Source organism: Opisthocomus hoazin, chromosome 4, assembly GCF_030867145.1.
Source record: "Opisthocomus hoazin isolate bOpiHoa1 chromosome 4, bOpiHoa1.hap1, whole genome shotgun sequence".
NCBI lineage: Eukaryota > Metazoa > Chordata > Aves > Opisthocomiformes > Opisthocomidae > Opisthocomus > Opisthocomus hoazin.
In genome coordinates, this window is record NC_134417.1 from 19,278,243 (window position 1) to 19,300,338 (window position 22,096).

Below are 22,096 nucleotides of genomic sequence, written 5' to 3' on the forward strand. Positions count from 1 at the left end.
TGCAGTGAATTAGAATATCAAATGGGAAGGTGATCACATGTGTACTGGATCTGGGTGGATCTGTACTGGGTTCAATGAGGGATACGCCAGTGTTTCTTGTTTGAGTACTGACCAGTCTATCCAAAGGCGTACAATCACCATCTAAAGTTTACCACCTCTGTTTTGCAGGAGGAAGAGGGAAGGACGGGGCTCCCATTATAACCTTTCCAGAGTTTGCAGGATTCAGTGACATACCGGATGAAGATTTCCTGAACGTGGTCACATATCTAACCAGCATTCCCAGGTGAGGCTAAGCACAAATGTCTGTGGATTTCCTAGAGAGCTTTGCTCCCCAATGGCTCACTGTGTTTAGTAGTGCTGTGAGGATATACCAGTGACTCTGCATTCAGCCAGCCAGTATGAAAGTTTCTTATGTGCAGGAGGCCCTAGGAACCACTTCCATCATTTACATGGGGAAGAAAGCTTCACACAGGACAGGCTTTCTGTTCAGGGCTTGAAGTGGGTGGGAGAGGGTGTGGTTCTAAAAGAGCAGTGGTAAAGATAGCAGATCAAAAGGGTGCTGAGAGGGGCCATTTGTGAGAACTCTCAGGGGCGCTGGATATAAGGAAAGGGTTGCATCTGGAAGGAGCCAAACTTACGTACGTCCTGTTACTACTTATTCTCTGAGTGCATCTTTCTGTGCAAGCTTTCTCTTTTCTGAGAAAGCAAGCTAGGTGCCCTGTTGACAGGATTCTGGCAAGCACCATGTGCTTTCTGATGCTTCATTTATTGGGAGATTGCTCCACAGGTAGGATATTTTCCTTGCTGTTTGCCTGCAGCTGTGCAAGGACAGTGAAATAAATTCACTTCCACTGCTCTGAGGAAATGCTCAAAGGCATGGCAGCTGAATTACTTTTTGTTTATCCAAAAAGAGAGCTTAATATTTTTTCAGTCCCCTGATCCTGTCTCTGGACCGTAGCTGTTTGTGCTAGTCAGAAGCACGACAGGGATTTATTATTTCCTGTAGTCTGGGGTATAAAGGTGCTTAAAGGATGATGAGGGGAAAACGTGCCTCCTTCAAGTTTGAGTAAGAAGTTTTCCAGCTCCACCTACATGTATTCCCCATGCTGAGTTGCCAAAGCAAGCTGAGAGAAACCACACACTGTGAACTTAACAGCCTCATTGTTTCACTCTGCTCTGTACGGCTTGTGTTCTGCCAGGAGAAACTCTGTCTCACATATATTTTCACTAGCTTCAGGACTGGGAGGGTGATCGGCTTTGGGGTTAATAAAACAGCAACAGTAGCTGAGAAAAACACGAAACTAGTTTTCCAGTTCTTTGTATTTGGTATGCTGGTGGGTCATTCCTAGTAATTTTGTCACATGTTGGGGAACTAGCCCGTTGTATTGTCAACATGATAGACAGAAATGCTTTATGCTTCTTCAGCGTGTGTGAAAGCCAAAAGTAGAGATGGGTTCAAAATAAATTAGCCAAATTCATGAAGGATAGCTCCATCAATGATAGCTGAACACAATGGCTCAGATGCAATCTCTGGTTGAGGAAATTCATATATTCCTTACTGCTGGGACTTCAGAGAATATTCCAAGAGAAAGATGGTCCTTCTTACTTTCCCTCTGCTTTTGCCTCAGTATCCACTACCTACCAACACTGGAAACAGGGTATTGGGCTAGATGGACCTTTGCTTTGATTCAGTTGATCAGTTTTGTGTTTTCTCTCCCCCCGAAGGAATCCCAGAACAATGTGTAAAGAATGATGAATTAAGTTTCAAAACTTTGTAGGTCAGCAGAGCTGCAATATGCCTATTTTACAGATGATGACGTATGTGTAAATAGTATCTTACACTACAGACAGGCTCACCAGAGCTTGTGTTGAGTGAGTGACTATTCAGTTTGGTTCAAATGACTGATTCAAGGTCAGTGACAGGCTGGGGTTTTGTTTCGGTTTGGGCTGGATAAATGCCAGGTACCCACCAAAACCACTCTATCACTCCCCCTCCTCAACTGGACAGAGGAGAGGAAATATGATGAAAGGTTTGAGGGTTGGGACAAGGGCAGGGAGAGATGACTCACCAATTACTGTCATGGACAAAACAGACTGCACTTGGGGAGAAAAGGGAGTTTACTTCATCACCAATCAAATCAGAGTAGGATAGTGAGAAATAAAACCAGATCTTAAAACACCTTCCCACACCCCTTCCTTCTTCCTGGGCTCAACTTCACTCCTATTTCTCTCCCTCCTCCTCTCCTGAGTGGAGCAGGGGGATGGGGAATAGGGATTACGGTCAGTTCATCACACGTTGTCTCTGCTGCTCCTTTCTCCTCAGGGGGAGGACTCCTCACACTCTGCCCCGGCTCCAGTGTGAGGTCCCTCTCACAGGAGACAGTTCTCCACAAACTTCTCCAACATCAGTCCATCCCATGGGCTGCAGCTCTTCATGAACTGCCCCAGTGTGGGTCCTTCCCACGGGCTGCAGTCCTTCAGGAACAGGTTGCTCCAGCGTGTGTCACCCATGGGGTCACAAGCCCTGCCAGCAAACCTACTCCACCGTGGGCTCCTCTCTCCACGGGTCCACAGTTCCTGACAGGAGCCTGCTCCAGTGTGGGCTCCCTACGGGGCCACTGCCTCCTTCAGGCATCTACCTGCTCCGGCGCGGAGTCCCTTCCACGGCTACAGGTAGATATCTGCTCCACTGTGGACCTCCGTGGACTGCAGGGGAACAACCTGCCTCAGCATGGTCTTCATCACAAGCTGCAAGGGAAGGCTCCGTCTCGAGCACCTCCTCCCCCTCCTTCTTCACTGACATTGGTGTCTGCAGGGTTGTTTCTTTCACATCGTCTCACTCCTCTCTCTTCACTGCCGTTTCACCACCATTTGTTTTTTTTTCTTCCCTTTCTTAAATATGCTATCACAGAGGTGCTACCACTGTCACAGATTGGCTTGGCCTTGGCCAATGGTGGGTCCGTCTTAGAGCCAGCTGGCACTGGCTTTGTCAGACATGGGGGAAGCTTCTCACAGCTGCTCACAGAAGCCACCCCTATAGCCCCTCCACTACCAAAACCTTGCCACACAAACCCATAACAGATTTGCACCTACATTTTCTGCATACCAGCACATTGGGCTGACTCTTAGGTTCGATCATAGATCACACTGTAAGGATGTGCGTTTTCCAGAGAGGCTGCTAGTCTTTATTGCAGTGCCTTTAGGAAGACCGATCGCATTTCTTGAGTCACTATTTGAAACTTGCCGCCCTTTATTTAGATGATGAAGGACAAAGGTATTAATTTAGAAGAGGAAGAACCTAGCAGCAAGCTTTGGTTGTGTGATTTATGACATAATTATATGAAGTACAATCTTAATGTGGTTTAAGTAGTGGACCTGTTTGGGTGCAGCAGAGCCTTGTTAATCTGCAGTTGGCTGGTCCATGTGCGGAGTCTCTCTGCCATATATCTCAGCAAGCAGTAAAGGGACTGCATTTGTTACTTTCATCAGCACTACTGTGTGTATTACAACAGCATTCCTGTAGATGTTGTGTCACTGCTAGTAGTTCACCTTTTAATTTTCAAGGAAGATGTGCAGGTATCAAACAAAGTGACTAAGAGAAGAGAATAGAATATTCTCTCTGTCTTGTGGAGTTACAAAGGGTATGGCCATGAATCAGGTAAGATGAAGTATACTTTGAAAAGCAGTTCACCCTGTTTGTCACAGCAATACTTACTTCTTTGTAGCTCAGTGAACCAGAGAAATAATTTTTCAGCCAAATGTAGAGAGAATATCTGTCTTTTATAGTATCTGTTTCTGCATATGCTGTAGAATAAGGTTCATGCTAGTTGTGGAGGTGAGATCTGTGATTGCAGATGACATCATTCAGTGAATTAGTAACTTTCTAAGACCCTCTGGAATGACTGATCTTATGTGCCTATTTGACAAAACATTTAAAAGATAAAAACAGATAGCAAATGTTGTTATTCAGATGAATAGGCATGCGCTTGTCTTTGATGTTGCTGAGCAAATTTGCTTTACCAGCTGTGGTGTACCACAGTATTTTGGGGTGGGCTGTAAGTAAACCTTGCACTTCTGGGCTTTAAAACATTAACTGCTCTCCAGTATGGATGATCAGACCTGTGAGACTTTTGTGATCTGATTAGTTTTCCCTCTGGTTCAACACCTGCTCATGAGAGTGCTCCACCAAAGGGGTTGACATACATACACATCCACAAACATTGAGTAACATGGTGTATGCACATGCATACCTCTATGCATGCACACTTACAATAGATAACTCCAGAAAGCCCTTCCCTTTTTTACTTGCTTTGTTCCATGGCCACAATTCCCTTCTTTTCCAACTGACATGGATCAACTACTTTGATAAAGGGGGGCCCTTCTCTTCTTCCAGATGAGGTCAGGAAATTTGACATCTCCTGGCCTCCTCAAATCAGTATTCAAGGGCTAACCTGAATTCAGAGCTGAGGATGGAGCAGCTCTGCTGATTGCACACATTTTATTCAGTGAAAGGGAACCTCTCTGCCAGACATCTGTAGATCTAGGCAAATATGCCAGAATTTTAATCTGGAGGTAAGCTTGATGTTTATCTGCTGTGCAGGATTGTCTTCAAGTCCCTCTTTTCAGGGAACTGGAGAAACCCCAATGCATTTCCATAATCAGGGTTGAGATATTACAGTACTGACACTGAGAAAACGTTGATAGAGTATGTGTGTGTTTTTAAACAAACTCCCTTCCTCTGGATACACACACAAAAGGGGTTTCCTAGATGTACATCCACTTGTGCTGATGCTGCCATCTTGGCTAGCCTTCTTCCCATGGCTCTTTGCCTGCACGCATCCCTTGGTGCCAAATAATATTCAGACCTTGGTATGGCCTTTCATTTCAGCACGCTGACTGAAATAGGATCACTTGCTGACACCCTCTGTGTCCCTGACTAAATTTAGGTCTTAAATCAGCCCTCTCTAGTTTAAAAAAAAATAAGAAACAAAAAAACCCCGAACCGCAACAAAAAAACAAACATACAAATACCATTGGCTTATCTGAGTGAAGACAACTGATACCATCCTGAACATCAAGGTGAAAAGCAGGGAATAACATTGCAGAAGGCTGAGGTCTAGCTTTGTATCAGGGTTACAGGCCCTTTTTGAGTTTTTTGTTGTCCAAAGGTACCTCTAGACCCTTGTCATGTTGCATCCATCAGCCTGTGGCAGCCAAGATTTAGAGGTGCATCTCTGAATGGTTTCTTTGCTGCTTGCCTTTTCGTAGTCTGCCAGAGTGATTTTGAGTGATGTAGATACTCTCCCACGTTTTCTTCTGTGCTTTGCTCAGCTGCTTTACTTTTTAGCAGCATGTAGTTTTCTCATCTTCCCTCACCACTCTTTTCCTCCTTCTTCAGATCGTGAGATTTTTAAGTCTATTCTTCATTTTTTTACCCATTTCATCTCAGACAATGTAATCAGCTCAATGTTGTAAATGATAAATACTGCAATAGGTACCTGGATTTTTTGCGTATTGGCCTTATTCTCATTTCACCCTGACAAATCTCTCTCAGGTCTCACGCCTTGGGTTGTTTTTTGCACTCTGCCACAGCTAGTATTGTACCTGCACTGTTTGTGTAACAAGGCGTTCTGGCCTGTGCCTTCCCCCAGCAGCCCCATGTGCCAGGCACAGCTGGCTGGCAGGTTTTGTCTTTTCCAAGCAGCTGCAGTTACTACACTTGGTCTTGGAGTCTTGGAGGCAGAGAGCTGCAAGTAGTGCACCACCATAGCTAGGCTGCACACGCAGTGGTATTATGCTCTCCTTTGCTCTTTTCTCCTATTTAAATCCAAGTCATTATCTAAGTATCTATTTCATCTTTCATTTCCTCAGTCAGTCTCTTTAACTGGCCTGCGACACTGTGGTTTACAGTGACAACTGATAAGCAATGTTCCTATTCACCTATGTTTGCTATTCCCAGCTCTCCCTACCCCCATGACCACTCTTGCCAACCCTAATTTAATGAGAAAATTCCTTTGCTGCTTCTCTCTTGCATTTTCTTGGCTCAGTCTGTATTTCATAAGCTTGTATTTCAAGCTCTTGTTCCTATTATCTATGAATTTAATTTTTTCTTGTTGCATCTGATGCCTGGATGCTTTTGTGCTCTTACAAATGCCCATGCAGAAGAACATCTGAAAAAATGAATTGCTCGATCATGGGACATGTACTTGAAAAAACAGCAAATGTCCCTTTTTAAGTGACTTCTGAACTACATGTTTGAGGGACTTTTAACAATGGGACTTAAGAGTTAGTTCTGAAGTGCAGACGCAAGTTTTACTTGGCACAAATACTTTTGTGTTTGTTTAAATCACAGTTGTACTTACTGCTTTTGGCAGATGCTGACTTATCAGTTATTTCCATTGCAGTTTGCTCACCAAAGTGTGATTATAAGGGTCTGATTCTGAATTCTTTTAGGCCTCCAATCCTCCATGTATACTTCTATTAGAAAGCCTTGAGTCAGTCTCTCAGATGGTCAAAACAAAGCAATTTTTATGTGCAGTCAGCTTGTGTGAATATGTTGGCTATGGATATAGTTACTTGTGGTTTAGCTACATCACGAATTCTGCGAATAACAGATTTTTCTCATTTTTATTAACCTGATATTAGTTGAATGATACTTCTTTACACCAACATCAGCATTTTGTTAACTTCAGCTAGGACACCTACTTTGGTTATCTTATTATAAATCACTGATTTCAATGGAACTGCATCAGATTTGAACCTGATTCCATGTGTGCAATTAACTGTCTGAGAGATATTCAGCAGCTACAAATTGTTCACGTGAGTCTGAGCTGAAAACATAATTAAATGCTGATTACAATATATATTCTCTGTTTCTTTGGAGTAGAGGCCATATTTTGGTGATCCGATTGATTCAAATTATGTCCTCTCACATTCCCATTTTCCTTCTGCTTTAACATGGCTCTCAAAAATTAACATAGCTGTCAAAAACATATGAAGCATATTAGAGACAGCCCTCTCCAAGGTCATCTAAACATGTAACTGTTGAAAGGAGACTTGCATTGGCTTAGTTCCCCCTTCATATCTCACTATTTTATTAATAACTTAGTTCTAAACAATAGACCAGTTTCACTAGCACGCTGTAAGCAACGTGAATGTTGAATTGTGACATTGTTCTCTTGGAATAATTAGTCACAACAAGCATTTTTTGTATTTGTTCTGGTTAACCAGGTATTTGGATCTAATCTTTTTCCCTGCAAGAGCAAAAAAAATTTAAGTGGGACATGCATCTTGTGATATCTCTAGTCATGTGAAGAACTGCAAATGGAAGAGCTAACCTCTGCCTGCATGGGGCCAGAGCATGCTTAAGTCTGTGCTTTAGCAAGAGGCCAGTGAGGGTGCTGGGATTGTTTTTGGGAGCACTGGATTGTGACAGCTGTTAGTGTTATCAGTATCAAATGTTTAAAAACTTAATTCTGGATTAGTATGAACTGGTGGATAGTATGTGGGAGAGTTTTCAAGTATTTGTTAATGAGTATGACCCTGTCTTTAACAAGCCATTTTTGTCTGGACTGGATGGTCAGACAGCAGTCAGTGTTGACTGGATGGTCTCCTGTTCCCTAGGCCAGGGGATGGGGTGCAACCCACATCAGTCTGGTTTTTAGTGTGTGTTTCTCTTTGACAGCTTCTCAATGGCTTTTTTGCCTTTTGGGGTGGTGGTTGTATTACCTGGAGGATTGGGGGCTTGTAGCTTCCAGGTTCATCTGCAGTAAACGGCATAACTGGGGCTGTTGTGGGCACGGGGACCGGCAGATCCCTGTCCCCAGGGTGAATGCAGCTCTGATGCTGAGGAGTGAGGTTTGACACTGCCCCAGCCTTTTGCCTGGAGTGAGATGCTGTGCCGGGGGTAGTAAATGGGAACAGAGAAGCAAAAAACCATGCTTCCTTTCCTTTCCCTTGTGACTTCTAAACGCATTTGCACCCTACAATTACTAGCAGTTGTTTTCTTTCTGTAGTGACCTATATGTTTCTTGGCATATTACTAAACAAAAAAGAATTTTTTGAACATGTATCACACAAACAAAGGAGGAAAATGACATGTGCCTTTGTGCTCGTTGTGATTTCCCAAACTATCAGCAAGTTTACCCCAACCTTCTCTGTTTGAGATGTAACCAGAATTCCTGGCACCCCACCCATAATGCAGCCTGACCTCATCCTACGTGTGTCCATGAGGCAGGACAGGCACCCTGCCCACAGAGATGCCACCTGGTGCTCTGGAGGCTGAGGCTGATTTACCCAGGCCTTTCATGCCTACCAGACTTCCAAAGCAATTTTTAGTTGCAATCAGCAGAAGCAGTTTGATAAAACCAATGCAGATTTTTGGGTAGGTTAGGAAGCCTCCAGGTCGAGACTCTTATGTTTAGTTTCTCACACCCTTTCTGTAACAATCTGCAATACACACAATTTCCTTGTTGCCTTCCTCAGAACCCTTTTTTCCTAATATCTAGAGCAAACGCATAGATACCACACTGGACATTTTTTTCCTTAAAACGCTTGTTGTGCTGTTGAAGGATAAGTATATATTTGTATGTATATAAAAGGAGAAACTGGCAAATTAGCTTCTCTGTGCTTGAGAGGCACTGCTACAAACAGATTTTCTGTCCTCTGCATAAAGAGCTCCATGTTGCACTACTTAAGGGGGAAGGTTGTCTATTGTAATTGAATTTTGTAGTTCTCAGAGGAATGCCAGAAGTAGTATTGAAGTGGGAAGTTCAGTGAGTTTTTCTAGTACAAGAATGAACTATTAGGAACACTTACATGGCATTCCAGATTTACACAACACTTCGTGCTTCCAGGTTACTGTTCTTGATCATGCAGAGATGCAGCAGGAGCATCTTCAGTGGACTGTTGACATGGGTTTGCACAAATGACCCATGAAAATGGTGTTCCTGGGATGCCGCTTGTGTGAACAATGGAAAAGGGATCAAGGAAATGTTTTATAAAATTTCTCTTGATCTTAATCTGTAATTAGATTTTTGATTGCAGTATGTCCTTTGCTTATGGCATGCTTGGTGGATACACCAGAAGGCTGTGCTGCCATTCAGCGAGACCTGGACAGGCTGGAGAGTTGGGCAGAGAGGAACCTGATGAGGTTCAACAAGGGCAAGTGCAGGGTCCTGCACCTGGGGAGGAACAACCCCATGCACCAGTACAGGGTTGGGGTGGACCTGCTGGAGTGCAGCTCTGTGGAGAGGGACCTGGGAGTGGTGGTGGACGACAGGTTAACCATGAGCCAGCAGTGTGCCCTGGCTGCCAAGAAGGCCAATGGAATCCTGGGGTGCATTAGGAAGAGTGTGGCCAGTAGGTCGAGGGAGGTTCTCCTTCCCCTCTACACTGCCCTAGTGAGGCCCCATCTGGAGTACTGTGTCCAGTTCTGGGCTCCCCAGTTCAAGAAAGATGAAGAGCTACTGGAGAGAGTCCAGAGGAGGGCGATGAGGATGGTGAGGGGACTGGAACATCTCTCCTATGAAGAAAGACTGAGGAAGCTGGGCTTGTTCAGCCTGAAGAAGAGAAGGCTGCGAGGGGACCTAATAAATGCTTATAAATATCTGCAGGGTGGGTGTCAGGAGGATGGGGCCAAACTCTTTTCAGTGGTGCCCAGTGACAGGACAAGGGGCAATGGGGACAAACTGAAGCATAGTAAGTTCCATCTGAACATGAGGAAGAACTTCTTCCCTCTGAGGGTGACGGAGCACTGGAACAGGCTGCCCAGGGAGGTTGTGGAGTCTCCTTCTCTGGAGATATTCAAGCCCCGCCTGGACGCGGTCCTGTGCAGCCTGCTGTAGGAGACCCTGCTTTGGCAGGGGGGTTGGACTAAATGACCCACAGAGGTCCCTTCCAACCCCTGACATTCTGTGACTCTGTGATTCTATGACAACATTTAGACTCTTTCTGCCTGCCTCTATTTTGTCCAGAAATGACTGAGCTATCCTGCTATAATGAAGTTTCTGGAGATTTTTCTCAGTGTGTGCTTGTTAGCTTCCAAGCACTTCTCTCCAACTCTGAGCACTCTTGGAAGGCAGAGAGCAGAGCGGTCCCATTGAAGGCCTCCACACGAAAGTGGGATTTTTGAGAGAGAGAGAGAGGATGGGGTATTTTTGAGGTCTACGTAGATAGGATGGTGCATGAAATCAGTGCCTCATAGATCCTCCTTGAATCACAGAATCACAGAATGGTAGGGGTTGGAAGGGACCTCTGTGGGTCATCTAGTCCAACCCTCCTGCCGAAGCAGGGTCACCTACAGCAGGCTGCACAGGACCTTGTCCAGGCGGGTCTTGAATATCTCCAGAGGAGGAGACTCCACAGCCTCCCTGGGCAGCCTGTTCCAGTGCTGAGAAGGAACAGTAACTGTTATTCTATCCGATGTGTTAAAAGGATACCTTTGAATGACTTGCAACCCTAGAACCAGTTTGTGGTTGGCAAGATATAACTCTTCAGTTCCTGCTTTGTCTACCAGAATTCTTGGGGCATTTTGTACAGAGACAAGGTGGTGACAGTAGGGAGGTGCTGACTCCCTGGAGCCAAGTGCCCCTGTCAAACGTCAGCATACTTGGAGAACGAAGGCTGGAGTGTCTAATAACTTGAATTATTTTGCAGAGAAAACAAGATCCGAGGTTTTTGTCTTCAATACAGCATAGCGTAATTTGTGATCCTGAACTATTCATATCACCTAGATTTGGCAGCAGAGTAGCATAGCAGCTGAGAGATTTAGCAGATAAAATATTCATGTTTTGTGTAGCAGTGTAAGCTGCTAGCCTTACACTGAAAAGAGAAAAAATTTGCTGGCTTTCATTTTCATGTGAATTTCTGCCAAATATTCATTCTTTCCACTGTATGTTGCATTTTCATAATGAGCTTAGAGGGTGATCTGACGGTCGCTGTGTTTTGCTGCAGTACACTTCCTTGGAACAGTAGTATCTCCATGTAACCCAGCATAGTTATTTCATCTGTTTTGCAGTCTGGAGGCTGCCAGCATCGGATTCATCATCATCATAGACAGACGACGGGACAAATGGAGTGCAGTCAAGGCATCCCTGACACGGATAGCAGTAAGTGCCTGCTTTTGTTGTTTATCTTCTAGAAATTAAAATTATCTGCTGAACCTTCAGCACAGGATACAGTCTTGTGTGCTCATTTTTAGCTCCCATTTTCTGGATGCAGATGCAGATTCTCTCCTGCCCTGAAGCTCATGAGTATTAAATGAAAAAGGGAAGAAGCTGCAGTAACAAATTACACAGCCTTGTTTACTGCTGAATTAGGTTAAAGTTCTTATTTGCTGGGTTGACTGCAATATAAATTCTGGTAATTTGGAGTTGGTTCCTGGAAGAGTGTAACAGAGGTACCCTTCTGTGCCGAGGAGTGATGATGTGGCCTGATTATGAAAGAAACAGATCCCAAGGGACTTGTGTTTGCGTGGTAGTAAGTGATCTCTGTCAGAAACTCTTAATAAATTTTTATATCTCATTTGCAAAAGTCAGAGCTAAGCACTGATTTTCAGTGCTAATAGGAGTAGCTGGTTTTATACATCTGTTACCAGGAACATGTGCTGTGTGAGGAGCAAGCAGTTGTACACAGAGGTGTAAGATGGAGGGATGACCAAGGCGCCTTTAAGTTCTTTCAAGGAATTTAGACAAAATTGCTTTTCATTTTCAGTTGTTTTTAGCTGCTGTCTTCTAGAAATTTTTCTTTTTTATGCTTGATGAGCTCAGAGGAATGTGTGAGAGATGCAGGCTGGGTGTTGCAGACAGGGCTGTGTCTGATGAATGTGTTGAGTGCCTGTGTGGGGGGAAAAATAAGTGAAGTTAAAAAGATTAAAAACTCTTTCCAGAGTGAGAAGGTAGGTCAGCGTGGGGAATTCATCTATGCACCAGCCTCTCTCACCAAGTCCAAGGTGGGTAGCCAGTTTTGCCCTCTAGTGGCTACAGCCTAAAAAACCGGGAAAACCTGGGATGTGGTAGTGCCAAGGGGGCTTGGTGGGGTTTGCATCTGGGGGAGGAAGGCACTAGTGCAGAAACTTTAGAGTTCTGTGCTAAATCCGTCCCGGAAAACAGTGTATGGCTGGGCAGTAAAATCCATGAGCCGGCCTTTCTATGGGTTTTGGGACTGTGACAATGGGCACGTGCTGAATGGACCAGCTGATATTATCAGCAGCTAGACTGAGTAAGGTTCACTAAGTCCTACCTGCTTTGCCCTCTTTACGACACACTTGGCTGAAAATTCCCTTGGCCTTCCTGTAAGGCAGAGTTGCGCCTTATAACAGTTCTATATTTCCTGCAGGGAGCATTTCCAGGAAACCTGCAGCTGGTGTTTGTCCTGCGACCCTCCCGCTTTATCCAAAGGACAATCGCTGACATTGGCATTAAACTCTATCGAGATGACTTTAAAATGAAGGTACCGGTAAGCATGCATTTTTTTGCACATGTGTTTCTTTGTCTCCATGTCTGCAGTTCTTAGGTGTCAGCAATTTCTCATAACCCAGTCACTGATACTTGATTGCAAGTGGCAGTTGGGGACTTTTATCTGGGTCTGCATGGTGTATATAATAGTAACGTCAAAGAGTTAATTACCAGTGGATGCTTCACAGTATTTAATGAACACGTTCCCATGTGGAAGGTCAGTCTAGCTATAAAATACAGCTCGTTTTTTAAGCATTGACATCTTAACTCAGTGCAGCCATTCCCCTGATGTAGGCAGAGGTAGATCTTCTCACTCCAGTCACAAACATAAATATTTAGGACTACAGAGAAGTGAAAGACTAGGACTGAATTCTGCACTAGTTTATGTATTATCCATGGGACTGTTGACATTGCCCCTGTTAAGTGCTTGCATAGCGTTGCCTATTCTTAATGCCTTTTATGATCCCCATGCCCTCCAGATTCAAAGTTAGTTTTTTACTTCTTTTTACATGCACTTGGCGTATGCTATGGGTTGATGAGAATGTGATTTGAAACTGTTTATCAATCCTGAAAGAGTTTAAGCTTTAGATTATTTTATAAGGGCTCTTTTGGGAGTTGTTCCTAGCTGCATGTTTGCATGTGGTTTCAAAGTGTTTTATAAATAAACTTGAATTATGATTATCGATGGCATTTCATCCTGGACCAGACTCATACTGTGTTCCACAATGACTTTACTGGAATGATTTCATATCATTGTTTTGGATTTTGCTTGTGGTTTTATATTGTTTTTCATAAGACCCATGGCTCTCCTCCAATGAATTCTAGCTCTGTCAATAACTAAGTCTGAAGTTCAGGTGTTTAAGACACTTTATGCTGCTTCTGAAGCAAGAGGCAGTAGCCCATTTATTACAATGCATACAGGAAAGAAACTGTGAATATTCATTTGATTATTGTGGTTTAAATTGTAACTGTAGTTTGACAAGGGTGGTAAAATGCAAAATTGATATTAAAATGTATGTTTGACTGAAAAACCAAATCTTTTCATTTTATAGCACCTTAAACAATGGATGTTCCTGTATATAGTAAGCCACAATCTGTTACCATAGCAACTGTTGTACCAGTGACTACAAGCCCAGAAAGGGACAACTTCATCAAGGACTAGCATCTTCTAACAATTTAGCATCTTCTATACTTTTAGTGATTTACTTGATGACAGTTTTGCTTTTCAAATCCAACTTGAAATTATCAAAGTTGGAAAGGAGGTTAATTCTAGGCAGGGGTCAAACACTGCATTAAGTATTAAATAAGAACTTACCTTTGTTACAGACAGGAAAATCAAGATATGAGTTCAGTTTGGGGTCACCTTGGATATTGAGATTTTGAGCCATCTTGGGTATGTCCACAGAGCTCTTAGAGAGCAGTCTTACAAAAACTAAGAGCATGACATGGTTGCTGCCAGATCTGCCTGCCTCCTGCCCAGATATCTGTAGACAGCTGATCTGATTTATATAGAGCATGTCCACATATGCCTGATGCTGTTATAAGTTGCTTAGGGTTGTGCTAAAGGTGTCCTAAGTTCCAGCGGTCTGCCATGCTCTATGGAGGGGCCTTTCACCTGTGTTTGCAGCCCATCCCAAAAAGACCATCTGGGCATGTCCCTGTGTACCCCAGTTTCAGAATGGGTAGGTTACTGAGAGTGATATCCATTTGTCCCTCTTGAAAATAGAATCCTACATGCAAAACATTAGAATAGGGCCAGAGAGTTCTTATTCCATGGGAGATATCCTTACTCGAGGAATTAGGTATCAGTACCTATCTTTAATATCACCATCATCTTTTAAATTGTTTGCAGGTTGTTTGTTCATGTTGTGCATTTGGCAGTATGACAACATTCATGTTGTGATTGGGCCATGGATGGGTTGCATTTCCTATCACAACTATAAGCGAGTCAGGGCCAGGACATGAGCATTCAAAAGGGGCCTCAAGAATATGCTGTGCATTTGTTAAACTCTTTAATAAATGTTTCCATATCTGAGCTATCAGACTGAAAATATATTTGGTAAAGTAGATTTACTGGATTAAATCAACACTGGATTAAGTAGAAGCCAGAAGATCAAATAGGAGCAGGAAATACAGGCTGAAATAATAAACCAGACACAATAAGGAAATGCAGGTCTTACATGACTTATTGACATATAAATGTGGTTAATGAAACCTGCTGAGATAAATGTTTATTGGGATACTGATTTGATTAAATATCATTAGGCAGGAGCAAGACATAGAGATATAGGAGATACACCAGGGTTCATGTGAGATAAAATCTGGGAATCCAAAAGGAACACCCAGAGATTTACCTAAGGAACCTGCCATCGTGAAGTGAATTAAAGCATCTTCATAGTGTACACGAAAGTCTGAATAATCTGTCCGTAGGAGGCACTTCTTTGACCTTTGTAGACTGTGACTTCTTTCAGATGACCTAACCCATCATGAAGCAACCCCTATGCAGCGATGTGTTCCATGCTGACTTGCTTATGCAGGCCCTCCTCTTCTAAACAGCTACTCTCTTTTATTTTCTGGCTTACTGGATGTGGCTGTCTGCAGTCTGGCAAGAAGTATGGGAGACACTGATGCTCTGTAAGATTGGTTTCTTATATGGACGTTGGATTGCTCCTAGGCTTTCTCCTGCAGAGATGCCTGCAGGCCCTGCTGGGTAGCATCATAGCTGGCAGTATTAACAGATTTGCTTTATGGCTCGTGCTGAGCATATTAGGTTAAAGCAAACATCTTCCTAAAAGAAAAGTGCATGACAGTGTTCCTCTGTGGTTTCAGTGAAGTTTAGAGTATCAGATTTCCAACCTGTCGCAACATCTCTGATGGGGAAGAGCTACAAAGCAGTTAAGAATTACTTTCTCAGAGGTGATTTACAATACAGAAATAGTGCATAGGCTTCACGTTCCAGTCTGAGGCTACTCCAAGATGATGTAGTTTTTTGAATTTTCTGGCTATGATCATAACAGAATGGCATTTGGTAGCACATTCAGGGAATAGTTTTCCCTTTAGCTTTGGCTGAAGTACTTTGTGCTTTCTTTGCCTCAGTTCCGTCACCAGCAAGATCTCCTGGCCTCTGTGTTTAGGAGCAGAGTTCAAGGAGAAGATGAACTGCTGGAAGTGAAAAAGCATTGAATCAGGGACTACTCAAGAATATTCAGCCCATACAGATCCATGGGACCAGATGCACCTCCCACAACATTCTTGTATCCGAGTTAGGATGTTAAAGCCTGGATGGGTGGACAGCTAGATGGATTTAAAAATTAGTTGCATGATTGGGCTCAGAGGGTAATGGCTAGTGGGTTATACTCTACCTGGAGGTGAGCAACAAGTGGAGTAGTGTAGTGATATGTGCTGGGACCTGCCTGTTTAACATCTTTATCAGTGACCTGGAAGAGGCAACAGGGTGTGCTGTCATCAAGTTTGCAGGTGACACTGAACTAGGAGGAGCAGTTGGTATACTCAAAGACAGGGCCACTGGAACATAAGCTCAAGGAATGGGCTGACCAGCATATTATGAAATGCAAAAGGGTCAAATGCAAAGTCCTGCAACAGGGAAGGACTTCCTTGTGGAAGGGCCCCCTTCCTCAATAAGGAAGAACCCATGTTCTTCTTTCCCAACAACACAGCAGTGTTGTATTGTTGACAATAGTACAGGCTGCAGCCTGACTGTCTGGGGAGCATCTCTGCTGAAAAGGACCTGCAAGCTTGATAGACAGCAAGCTGTATGTGAGCCAGCAGTGTGCGCTGGCAGCGAGGGAAGCTATCAGCATCCTGCATTAACAGCAACAGTAGTAACAGGAGCATAGCTAGCAGATCGAGACAAGCGATTGTCCCACTTTACTTGGCTCTTATTAGATTGCATAGAGAATATCCTGTACAGTTTTGATTTCCCCAGTACAAGAAAAATATTAATCTGGAGTGAGGTCAACAGATAACTATCAAGAAGGTCAGGGCTTGGAACATGTGCTCTATCAGGAGATGCTGATGGAACTGGGCTTGTCTAGTCTGGAGAAGGGAAGGCTTGGGAGGGTTAATATGACATAACAGCAGCTTTCCAGTCCCTCCAAGCAGGTTACTGAGAGCGTGCAGCCAGGTTGTTCATGACAGTAGGACAAGAGATAACTGACATTAAGTGAAACAAAGGCAGTTCTGACTTGATATAAGGAAGAACTTTTTCACTGTGAAAATAATCAGGCAGTGGACCAGACTGCCCAAAGAGGTTGTACCATCTCAATCCTTGGAGGTATATAAGACCCAAGTGGAAAAAGCTCTGAGCTCTGGTTTGATCTTTTGGCTGATGTAGCTTTGAGAAAGAAGCTGGTCTAGAGACCTGAGGTTCCTGCCAACCTGAGTTGTTCTACAATGATTCTGTAACAAAAATCAGCTAAAAACCTCTTCAGGTTTGTTCTCAAGGCTTTTCTTGGAGCACTGTCAGCCTAGAATATACATCCTCTTGCCTCCATACATCTGTGCTCATCTCATTGTCCACAGTGCTTGCAAGTGTACTTACCGTTCTTCCTTGGAGCCTGCTAATAGGCATAGCCAGTTATCCTTTCTTTAAACAGTGGAGTAAAGTAATACATTTGACATATATTAAAGTGTAGGGCTTAAAATTTCTAGTCATTTGTTCCCAACATCTTGTTTTTCTGTGGCTGAAATCATATGTATTTTCTAGCTGCTAGAACAACAAGGCATAATTAAATACATGTATGTTATTTGTGCAACCACTTGTGTTGCCAGATTTACAACAGTCGCTAAAACGTAATACTACTTGCCTGAAGCTGAATGCAAATCTGCTTTTGCTTTCATTAAGCAGGTCTAGTGGCAGGGAGACTCTTTAAAGTGAGAAAATGGTTTTAAGTTTGTCTCTCCTTTCTCTTTCATCATGGTTTAAAGTGGAATAATGCCAGTGAACTCTGTGGACATACAGTGCCATAAAAATGATACAAATCAAAGGAAAATCTTACTCTCAGTGGTCTGATTTCAGCACTTCTCTGGATCAAGTGGTTGGTGTTGAGGAAGCTGTTTAGCCTGTCTACTCCTCCATTTCCCTGTAAATAAGAGTTATCTAGAAAATACAGAAATTATTTGATGGACGTTTGTGTGAACATTATAAATACCATAGTTTTGCTCTTGGTGCATATGCAAAATGACTGCATCCTCAGCCTAGCAAGGAGCAAGATGATGTCAAATTATGGTTAGTTCAAGAACGGTCATGTACGTGTTGAGAAGGCAAAATCTAGTGGTAGTAAACTGTGGCCATTGCATGAACAAATACATAATGTATGTATGGTGGAACTGCAGTTTGGTGATATATGTTTAAGGCAAACTAAGGTCCTAGGAAAAATGATTGCAAGGACTGATTATTTCTCTCAGTCCATTGTGTTTGGATTCATTTCAGATCATCATGTTAAATTCTGTCTCTGATCTGCATGGCTATATTGACAAAAGTCAGCTGACCCGGGAGCTGGGAGGAACCCTGGAGTATGGCCACAGTCAGTGGATACATCACCGAACAGTGAGTGTTGGTGTTGTTCTTACGCATGTCTACACCCAGAATTGTCCACATGATGAATGTAGCGCAACCATTAAGTAATAACTCTTCAGCTGCATTTCGGCCTATGGATTCTGTTAGGGACTCATGGAAAGAGGAAATCCATGACTTAGTAGAGAAAGGTAAATTCCCCAAAAGTTTATAACAGAAGTAGAAATCTGTATCTCACTGATGACCTGGACTAGGGCCTAACAGTGTCATGGTATGCTTACTCAGCAAGGCCCTTTGGCACGTTCTTAGCTTTTGAATATTTGACGAGATTCATAGGCCTTCAGCTCATGGTTGAAGTTCAACATAGGCTTTAGCACTTCACTGAATCAAAGGTCAAAACTGTCACTTTAATGATTATGTCCATGTTTTTAAGAGAGGAAAAATACTCAAGACACTAGATTTTATTTTCCTTTGTTTTCATTTCTGTGTAAACATGCACTCCAGATAGGTCTTATTTTGAGTAACTGAAGAACAGTGAATAATTGTAGGAAGGCAGGAAGACTTTTTATTCTGTTGCTTTTGAGGAAACTTGTTACAGGTTTGACTGATTGTTCCCTGTTTGGGCTGGTGAATGCATTTCAGTGGCTGATTCAAAACACTGTAAACAATTCATTATGGTGCCCAGAAAAGGTGACAGTTCACAAAAAAACAGACCCCAAACTCTGGCACATTAGCAGCCAAAATATCGTCTCATCCTGTCTAAGCAAAAATGGGCAAAGCTGGGTCCTGATCCTGGAAAATGAATTTATTTCCCAGAGACTGTATGCAATGTTTGCACCTGTCTTTGTGGGTCTGCTTGCAAGACTGGCATGTTAGAGCTGACATCTAAGTAGCCCAAATGTTTTGCAGTCTTCTGAGCAGCCTTGGGTTTAGGTCTGTTGTTGCTGACCTGCAGGTTAGGTCTAACACTCGGAAAAAGAGCTTTTCTGAGGTAGCTTTGTTAAGTCAAATCACTTTTGTCTCTTCCCTGATATCATTTTCTGTGCTTTACTGTCCTTATAAAATTAAATTTTACTCTCCTTGAGAACCACCAAATATTTCATGCTTCTAAATATGCAAACAGAATCTGAATTTCCTCTGACACTGCTCTGCTACATTTATAGCTGTGTTGCCTATAGTGAGGTTAGGATTGAGATAGGTGAACAGGCTTACATGGTAAAACTATCAAAAATATGTAACTGTCCTTGCAGGAGGAATGAGTCTGAAGGAATAATCTATATGAGCTTTCAAACAGCTAAAGGCTTGAAAAAATGAGGAAGGGGGGTAAAAAGAGGCACAAGAAAGGCTGTATTGTTTATTAATGACAGGAGTTTACATAAAGCATGAATATATAGTTTGGCAAAATATGCAAATAAAAGTGAGCCAAGATTTGAGGTGAGTGTGGCTATGTAATCCCCAGATGTTTTGGTTAAATTTGTTTGACAGTCTTTGTGCTTTTACCAAGCACAGAGACTTAAAAAAAACCCCACAGATGTAACTGAGATATATGAAACAATTTATTACTCATGCACACAGGAGAGGATGGGGCAAGCACACTATCAACTCTGATGAGCTCGTGGTGCATGGTGCAGTCAGCCAAGGAATCTCTGCTGAATAAGAGGTTGTCAGTCAGGGAAGTGTCAGCTGCCATGGCACCTTGAAACAGCCTGACTTTCAGTCTTGCTGAGCTATGGTCTTCATCCCCTTTGCTGCTTCTCTTAGTGTTTTCATATCTTGTCCTGCCAGTGCATTTGTTCTGAAACAGCTTTAAACTGTTGCTAAATGATAGTGACACAGCAATCTCACTGCATCGTTCTTTGTTTCTGCTTTCTTATCGTGAATGGCTAGGAGCCTATGAGCTTTCTTGCCCACAAACTAAATTTTTGGCTTTTAGTAAATGGCCGTTGGTTGTGGATGGCTCTATCTGTGTTGCGGTCAGAAGTGTAACATTTCAGCCAATTTTAATCCAGCAGTTTCAGTGCTGAGAACAGCAGGCTACAGCTGCTAAGCACTAAACCAGAGCATATGTGGGCCTGTACTGCTTATGTTGAAGGCAGGCATGAATTTATGGGAAAAAAGGGAAGCAGGCTATGAAACCCTGCTAGCATTGCCTCATCTGTGACATGTTTGAGATCATATATCATAGAATCATAGAATGCTTTGGGTTGGAAGGGACCTTGAGAGGTCATCTAGCCCAACCCCCATGCAGTGAGCAGGGACATCTTCAACCAGACCAGGTTGCTCAGAGCCCCGTCCAACCTGGTCTTGAATGTTTCCAGGGATGGGGCCTCCACTACCTCACTGGGCAACCCCTGCTAGTGTTTCACCACCCTCATTCTAAAAAATTTCTTCCTTGTGTCTAGTCTAAATCTACCCTCCCTTAGTTTAAAGCCATTACTCCTTGTCCTGTCACAACAGGCCTTGCTGAAATGATTTTCCCCATCTTTCCTGTAGGCCCCCTTCAGGTACTGAAAAGGTGCTATAAGGTCTCCCTGGAGTTGTCTATTCTCCAGGCTGAACAGCCCCAACTCTCTCAGCCTTTCCTTGTAGGAGAGGTGTTCCAGCCCTCTGATCGTTTTTGTCACCCTCCTCTGGACGCACTCCAACAGGTCCATGTCCTCCTTGAGGCTCCAGAGCTGGACGCAGGACTCCAGGTGAGGTCTCACCAGAACAGAGCAGAGTAGCAGAATCCCCTCCCTCAACCTGCTGGCCATGCTTCTTTTGATGCAGCCCAGGATACAGATGGCCTTCTGGGCTGTGGGCGCACATTGTCATCTCATGTCCAGCTTTTCATCCACCAGTACCCCCAAGTCCTTCTTGGCAGGGCTGCTCTCAATTCCTTTATCCTCCAGCCTGTATTGATACCGGGGGTTGCCCTGACCCATGTGAAGGGCCTTGCACTTGGCCTTGTTAAACTTCATGAGGTTCATACGGGCCCACTTCTCAAGCTTGTCCAGGTTCCTCTGGATGGCATCCCGTCCCTCAGGCATGTCGACTGCAGCACTCAGCTTGGCGTCATCTGCAGACTTGCTGAGGGTGCACTCAATCTCGCTGTCTATGTGATTGATGAAAATGTTAAACAGCACTGGTCCCAGTATGGACCCCTGAGGGATCCCCCTTGTCACAGGCGTCTATCTGGATGTTGAGCCATTGACCACTACCCTCTGGTTGCGATTTTCCACCGAGCAGTCCACCCATCAAATCCATGTCTTTCTAATTTAGAGAGAAGGATGTTGTGGGGGACTGTGTCGAAGGCTATACAGAAGTCCAGATAGATCACATCCATAGGTATTCCCTTGTCCATTGATGTAGTCACACTATCATAGAAAGCCACAAGGTTAGTCAGGCAGGACTTGCCCCTGGTGAAGCCAATATGTGGAATGTAATCTCTCTCTGTACCTTTTGAATGATGATCTACCTCCAGTTCATTTTTCACTGAGCACACAGCATAATTTTAACTGTCATGTTTGCAAATGAGGAATTCCCATAATTGCTGGGGAAGGGAATGCAGCTTGTAAAAACTATGTAGTATTTGACTTGGTGTAAGAGCATCCCTAGTGCTGTTGACTGACCCAAACCACTGGGTAGGTTAGATCAAAAAGTGTAAAGAATAAAGAGCTACACAGGACAATGCAGCCCCTAAAGAAATTGGGGCATGATCATGAAAACATCCCATGCAGTTACTTACTGCTAGATACAAAGATTTTAATCACATCTCAGAAGTCTGAACAATGTATTATACTCTGAAAAGGCAGCATTCTTTTTAAGCCTTCCTCACTTCCTCTTTTTTCAGTAAAACCACAGATTTCTGACAAGTTTTGTGTTGGTGCACCCAAGTGATAAAGAAGCAGCAATGCTGCAATGAATTTATGCATTTTAACTGTATTTGCAGTAAGTTGTTCTTGTATTTGTGTACTAATGTGAACAGATGGAAGGGAGTGACTGGAACACATCTGGTACATATCGAGTAGATAGGCAGGATGGAGATGCACTTTTTCAGAAGTCAGGGGGAAGACAGATTGCTGTTAAGTGAACACTGGCTATATAAATATAAATGCAAAAAGGC

At 43.4% G+C, this 22,096-nt stretch overlaps 1 protein-coding gene across 11 annotated transcripts in view; it reads left to right on the forward strand.

The window, feature by feature from the left end:
- MCF2L2 (MCF.2 cell line derived transforming sequence-like 2) overlaps nt 1-22,096 on the forward strand; it is a 191,141-nt gene that overhangs the window by 55,173 nt on the left and 113,872 nt on the right. For 10 of the 11 annotated variants that reach the window (XM_075418242.1, XM_075418241.1, XM_075418245.1 and 7 more), the window contains 4 exons: nt 169-283; nt 11,018-11,108; nt 12,337-12,456; nt 17,908-18,024. In XM_075418242.1, coding sequence (XP_075274357.1) covers nt 169-283; nt 11,018-11,108; nt 12,337-12,456; nt 17,908-18,024 — 443 coding nt within the window. The remainder of the gene's footprint in view (nt 1-168; nt 284-11,017; nt 11,109-12,336; nt 12,457-17,907; nt 18,025-22,096) is intronic. The other variant, XM_075418238.1, reaches the window with a different exon arrangement.